Below are 7510 nucleotides of genomic sequence, written 5' to 3'. Positions count from 1 at the left end.
TTTCCCTTCTTCCTTAAAATAGAAAGAAAACTTTTAACAAAGCACATCAGCCACAGAGTTTTTTAATTCTACACTGCTATGTCTGAAAAGATCCAGTGACACAGCTGTTAACTGAAACCACACACTGAAACCCACTCTTCCCCTCCCAAAAAAAAAACATAGCAAGGGCAAATGATACACAGTGACAAGATTTGGGGTGGGGGAGAGACAAAGGGATTTTCTGAACTGGATTGCAAGAGCTCACTGAGTTGCAGCTCAGGGGAGAGGTGACACACTACCTTTTCCTCATCTGCAGCCAGAATCTTTCTTGAGCATTGGGGTTATAATATGGATCAGATCATACAGCATTTTATATGGCAATTCTTATTGCATCTGATGTATTTTGTCTTCTTCCCATGAAAAATAAGGCAACTAGGGGGTCTTCAATAAAACTGAGCTCACCAATGCAGGACACCTAGCTGGCTTCTACAAGGGCAGATGTCATCTGATTTTTTTTCTTCCAGGATCCAGTAACCATATTTCAGAAATCTAATACTTAGGTGCTCTAATAAAGACTTGAACAGAGAACAGCACTGGAAAAGAAGCTATACTTAATCTAAATTATGCTAGTTAAGCAAAGTTGAGAGTGCCTGCTTGCTCCTGGCCTTCTTGAAAATGGATCTGCATTAAAGTCCAGGTGTGCACATCATCATTCCCTCTAATAACAAATTTGATGTTCCACTGCCCATCAGTAGAGCACTGTATCAGCACCATCACCCCATAGAAAAGGAAATTCCCCAGACATGCAGGGGGGAGAATTAGTTTGCAAATTAAACATACACTCCCCAAAGCATGCTCCTTGTCCTTCAAGAGCCATGGAATTTTGGGAACAGTTGACCGTCAGCTGAAGGAAATTGGACTGATCAAGTCCCTAACAGTTTGCACCATACAGGAGGGGAAAATTCAAGTAAAAGGGACATTTCCCAATCATTTATACCTCCCCCCTGGCTCTATGCAGTTCCCCAATACGAAATACATAAATTAGTCCTGAAGATGCATAGAAACTTTCATTCTGATACCTCAGCCTTCAAGAGAAATACTGTACAGGATTGTATTTTGTATTTTGCTCTCTTTTTTTGGAAAACGGATGCAGGTTGAAATTATAACCTGAAATGTAGATTTGTGCCCCGAACAGATATACAGTACCTTTTTTATTCTGCTTTCACAATGTTCAGTGGAGCCATCACACTGTAAATTTACTGACACAATTACAAATAGAATGGCAAATGAGCCAGCAAAGACCTCACTTCGATCACCCAAGAAGCTTCCAGCTCCTTTCGACTTATTTTTAAAGTCCCAGTGATTGTTTGTGCCATCCATGGCTATTAAAGTGATACAGCTACTCAATAGATAATGTGCAGCTACAGTGATACAAAGCACAGAGAACTTGTATAATGGACACCGTGTATCCAGTCTTTTTTCCCCACTATTTGGATATCTCAGACACAGCAGTTTCACATTAACCAAGTAAAAGTAGTCTGTACAGCATTAAAGGAAATGGGAACCTTTAAAGAGGCTCTAGTATCAGAGCTGCCTGTTTAAATTATTCATTTCATCACTATGGGGGACTAAAACACTCTGCAGTATGCAAGAATTTCATATGGAGATGGGTTTTGTTTTTCGCTTTTTTCACCAAAAAGCCAACAAATTGGCATAGATTGCTCAATTACGATATCCTATTTTGTGTTTGATATACATCAGACAAGGAAGGAAGTTACAAACGTATGTCAACACATGATTCAATCTTTTTGTTCTATTTGTCACTATAATCACAGTCTAGGAGTTTACCATGCATGGTCAAATAGTTCCTCCTGCTCATGGAGTCTGTACTCTAAAATATGGGCAACCATTGTGACCAGAATAAAATGCATTGCCCACTGCTACACAACTGTTTAAGCCATATATGTTTGATGTTCTAGCTGTATGTGCACTCTCTGAAGTACGCACCAGCACTACTCAGTCATCCAGACAGGCCTGCTTCAGTCCTGCAGCTCAAGCATCCATACCTCTGGGGAGGGCCTTTGGTGCTGCTGTGTTAGCCAGGCTCTGCCTAATAGGGATTCTGAAGCTCAACTAGAATCTGTCAGAAGAAGCTGGCAAAGATTAAAGACAAACAGACAGGACAGCAGGAGCCACTTATCTACTTACCTCTCCACTTGTGGCTATTTATCCACAAAATCTGAAAGGGAAAAAGGGGGGGGGGGGAGATGACCAAACTTGTACAGTGGTTCTTGTTCCACTACAAGCTCTACCAGACTTTTCATTATACTTCTGAAGAATGTTCAGACATCTTAACAGTGAAAGCCTGATATTTGTGTGGTTACTTTTGATGCGAAGACTGAAATAAGTAGCCAGACTTTAAAGCAATGTCAGCTGGCTGGTTAGAAGAAATAAGAATTGCAACTCTTGTCCCTACAAAACTATTTTTTTCCAGGCCTGTGAATGGGTAAATTATGTACACTTGTACAAGCTTAGTAGTTTGACTGGTTCACAAACCCAGTTGCCAGTGGCAGTAATCCATCTCCAGATGCCCAGGACAAAAATCTCTAATCCTCCTAAATTATCAGAAGATAAAGGGAAGGTGTCTTTTACTGCCATAAACATGAAAGACCAAACAGGATGTTGACAATTTCTTGATGAAAGACTTGCCCTACTCTGAGTCTGCAGGGAAGGACTGCACTGACTGCTCTGGATTATGGAAAAGGTAGAAGCATACAAGACTCATTCTGCTTGTTCCTTTCAAGTCTTGCACAAAGTGAAAAGAGAGTTACCACCTTTCCCTCAAGCTCTCTGTGTATATTAGAAGACACAGCAGTAACAAAAAATGAGTTGTGGTTACCAGAGTCCAAATCTATGGATTCTAGGGTTGCCAACCTCCAGGTGGTGCCCTGGGATCTCCTGGAATTAGAACTGATCTCCACACAACAGAGTTCAGTTCCCCTGGAGGAAATGGCTGCTTTGGAAGGCATTCTATGGCATTATACCCAAGGAGACCCTTCCCCTCCCCAAACCCCACCACCAAATCTCCAGGAATTTCCCAACCTGTAGCTGACAATCCTAGTAGATCCCTAGATCTGAAATACCTTTTCTGGTTCCATGAAGTAACAGAATCCAGTGAAACTTATCCCTAGAACCTAAAGCTAGGTCTACAATGAAGCACCCATCTGAACAATAATCTTTTCTCTTTGCAAAGAGTATTACACACTTCATTGTGACTGATTTATATTTTTTATTTATCTTTTGCTATAGATTTAGTTCAGTATAATATAAATTTTGTACATCATCAAAAGCACAGCTAACATTCATTCCCATGGTCCTTTATTACCATGATCTCACTCAACTCTTAAAAAAGAAGCTCAACAGACTAACTAGCCCCTTTGACTACAATTAAGGCCAACTCTACCATAGTCATCAATAAATAATTTGATAGTACTTTTGATCACAATTTCATCCCAAAATGAATTGATCACATAAAAGACTAAGCTTTTGAACTAAAGTGCCCATTTGTTCTCTTAGAATTTATCAAAAATATCAATACAGCACTCTCCTTTGTCTTTAAAATAATAACCACACAATAATCTTACTAGCTCTCTAAATGAAGCTGATCATCATTAGTGAAAGCAAGGAAAGGTAATTTAGTGTAACAGTTATAAAGATACTTTATGATCTTAACTTCATCATTTTGTAATGGATATAAATTTGTACAGCAGCCAAATGCAAGTATGATAGTTTGTGCTGGAAAATGTCACACATATTGCTACAGTTTGAAGGAAGCCAATTCATAATGCATTTTATAAATAGTTAATGACTTCTATACATAAGCTAACCAGGCAAATCAAGAAATTGTCAACATTTTTAGTCTTAGTTGTCAGTTACCACTGTCTACTGCTACTTTAAATGTATGTTTCTAGAAGAGACAGAGGCTTTACTGAATCTGTAATCCAGTGCCTTTTCTGGGCAACTCGAGAGGAGTTTAAGAGTTCTTATATACAGCTCTCACCCAGCAAAGGGTTGTCAACTACACAAGTTTTTCTTTCTCCTGGCAGTCAAATCTAAATGCGTGTGCAAGGCATTCTGTGCACACAGAAGGGCTTAACTCTGTTTTGAAAATAAGTATGCATATGTTTTGTGCAGCATGGAAAAAAGGCAAGACGGTTTCTATTTAACTTATGGTCAGACAACTAAGTATGGATAGATACAGACTATTGTATACCAAGTACTACCATGGTATGCATGTGACAAATTTATACGTCATTTATCTGTGGCCTCTTGCTAATGTGTCAGTCAAAAAAACCCCCTGTGATTAAAAGATTATGATTGTTATAGCCAACAGTTGGAAATCCTCAAATAGATTGTTATTGTCCTCATGGTGATTAAAAAATTGGGAATATTATGCTATGGATAAAATATCAGAAGTAGTAGTTAATTCCAATTCCACAGGTCAAAAACCTAATTTTCATTTGAAATGGTTACCTTTCCTAGAACATATGTTTAATTCTGAATTTACTAACTTTGTAGTTCCTAAGAAGTACTTCGATGTTTTTCACCATATGTAGCTCTATTTCATGTTTGTTATAGTCTCCGTTATTACTATGCTGAGTGACTATATTGTCAAAAAATAAGTTTATTTGTAACTTTGTTGTGTTAAAATAAAAAAAATATTTTTTAAAAAAAGTTTATGGTGGCAATTTGACCAATCCCTGTAACATGACTGCTGTAGAAAGGAACTTATTACAGTCATATTCAGGTTTGCTCCTTATGTATGACCCTCTACCACTCCGCCTAGTAATCTGATTAAAACTACTAAGCGGTGAAGCCACAAAGTTCAACTCATAATCCTTCATAACCTTGAAGGCCCACACAAAAACAGCAAACTAGCTGCTTTAAATGTACCACAATACGCAGATCTTATACCAAGGAACAATTTGATCCAGGCAGACCTCACTTGCTATAGGAGCAAGATTTTTGCATATTGATTCTCTTAAAGCCTTTTTTCAAACAGATATACTTGCTCAGTTCTGTCTGGCAATTTGGCTTTAAACAATCTTCTGCTTGACCCAAGTCTTAACATTTCCCCAACTGAACTGAATATATTCACAGGCAAACACAGCTAAATTAGAATGAAATGAATTAATTCAGCTTAAACTAATTAAGAACTGTGATCTGCTGCACCACCCGTGTGTGTAATTCTACATGTGAAGCAGAGTATATGTAGCCACTACTCTAAGAATTCTGCTAAACTACTAATCTGAGCATAACAATGAAGTTAGTCTATTACTAATCATATGACAAGTTAATTTCCGAGGCCCACACATGGCAAAGGAACTGCTTAAATTGCTTTACCTGGGAATGTAATACAATGTTATTATCAGACCAGCCACATGGTAAGTAGATTAATAATACTTTCCATGTGTTAAGCTATGTTGTGTATGAATTAAGCAATGATCTGGTATTACAATACAATCAGCTCTTTCCCACACCTAGAAGACAGGATATTTTGTTAAATCACTACCTATACAGCCACATCAACAACATAAATATGGAAAGAGCAATGGGAAGAGAAACAATCTTTCAGCACATAAGCAATCTCACATAGTAACCAAATGAGATGTAGATGGGAAAAGGTGCCCAAAATTATCAGTCCCCAACATCTGTACAACAGAATTCAGGCTAGCTCAATTCCATGCCATTTTGGCATAATTTTCTATATTCCACACTTTAAATTACTCATTGACATCCTGCACTGTTCATACTATAGATGGCAAAACACTGACCAGTTTACTGTAGTTCAGTTTACAGTATTTTCAGCAGCCAGCCATATAAATTAAGAGTAGTATACTTGTATGGCGTCTCAACTTATATGTATGTTTAAATGCCTAATTCAAACAATCACTAACCAAACTAGTATTCAGACACAAAAAAGATATATTTCAGAAGAACAGTTTTCTTTAAAAAATTCTGTGCTATCTCAACAATATTTTTAGAAGTACTTAATGCAATTGTAAGGGACTGGGGTTTTTTTGTAAAGCTTTATGGTATTGCCATGGCAGTAAAAGTGAACTGTGCAAGAAATCTTTTTAATTATGGAATATTTTACTACAATTTCAGATGGCTAAAAAATTAGTGTCAAGACAAGGAGGAAAAGCCAACTTGCTTAATCACTGTTTTACAGAACTTGGATGAAATGCCCAGGATTACTCTGCACGAACATTGCAAAACAAGCTATTATGTCAGTGGTGAAACAACATAATTAGTAGCTCAGTTTAGGTGCTCGTTATTACTTTATCACATTGTCTATGGGGTATGTGCAGAAATGTTACTTCAGGTACATACTTGGGCTATTTTTTAATAATTGAATTGGACCTCTTTAACATCATGATGGCAGACATTCTGATTATGTAAATACACTGATAGTCATTTCTATTGGTTTCAACAGGAAACTTTCCTATCTATCACTTTTCTGTTAACACCACTATTCAGAAGAGTCGAAATTCCCAGGGATTGTATGTCTCAGACCCAAGGAATTCTCCCTCCCAAGTTCCAAGCACATATGAGAAAGCTTCACTGTTCTAGAAGTAATGAAACACACACCACATTTCTGCCTCTAACCTTTTTCTCCTATCAAGTTTAGAAAAAGGTTCAGGGATTGTAGTCTTCATCTAAAAGATCCTCCCTACCAAACTGCAAACAGAAAGCAAGCACACAGACCATTACAATTCTCCCTTGCAGAATGCACACACACAACTTTGGTGCTAGGGTTGCCATTCCCCAGTTGGGGTCAGGGGATTGCCTGGTTTCTTAGATTTCTGCCTGCTGCCAGCCAGTGGGATGGCAGGAAGAAATTCCTCCCAAACAGCAATGTCGCGCAACGTGCCTATGTCACCCAGAAGTGGCATGGACACACCAGGGGTGACGGTCTGGTTTCTGGGCAAAACTTTATGGTTTCAGGGTGATTTTACTATAGAGTTTTGCCCAAAAACCAGTGTGTCACCTGCCTACATCGCTTCCAGGTTGACGCTGACACTGTGTATGACATCACTTCCAGTGACACCGGTATGTCAGGAGCTATACTTCCTGCTCCCAGAACATCCCCCCACCTCTACTAGCGTCTCTAACGGACTTGGCAACCCTATTTGGTGCTGAGGTGCTGGTGCTGAGGTTTTCCCCCACATATATTCCCACCATTAAGATCCTGATGCAGGCATGAGGTGGGGCCTGTTTTTAAATGGCAAGGAATGCTAAACCCTGCACTAAGTTTATTCATTCCAGTGTATTTCTTCCAGCCCATGTTTAACTTAACTTGCAGCCTCCATTGACACACCAGTAGAAATGGAGAAATCGAGATGCTGCAAACAGCAGAGATAGAGAGACGCACAGACCCTGCCTCCACCCCTGCATAATTATGCCCCTATAGGAAAACAGACTGTGACAGTCAGGGACAATGCTGTGTGGTAGGCAAGGTTACCAACCT

At 38.8% G+C, this 7510-nt stretch overlaps 1 protein-coding gene across 1 annotated transcript in view; it reads right to left on the bottom strand.

Annotated features, from left to right (window-relative positions):
* Window positions 1–3249, bottom strand: part of LOC107121001 (vesicle transport through interaction with t-SNAREs homolog 1A-like) — a 327612-nt gene extending 324363 nt beyond the window's left edge. The window contains 1 exon segment of the mRNA XM_015423795.1: window positions 3123–3249. Within this exon segment, the coding sequence (XP_015279281.1) occupies window positions 3123–3249 (127 nt within the window).
* Window positions 3250–7510: the final 4261 nt, after the last annotated feature.

This window comes from Gekko japonicus, unplaced genomic scaffold, assembly GCF_001447785.1.
Source record: "Gekko japonicus isolate JY-2015 unplaced genomic scaffold, Gekko_japonicus_V1.1 scaffold180, whole genome shotgun sequence".
In the NCBI taxonomy this organism is placed as follows: domain Eukaryota; kingdom Metazoa; phylum Chordata; class Lepidosauria; order Squamata; family Gekkonidae; genus Gekko; species Gekko japonicus.
Note: the sequence above shows the minus strand (reverse complement) of the source record. Positions and strands in the feature narration are given on the sequence as shown.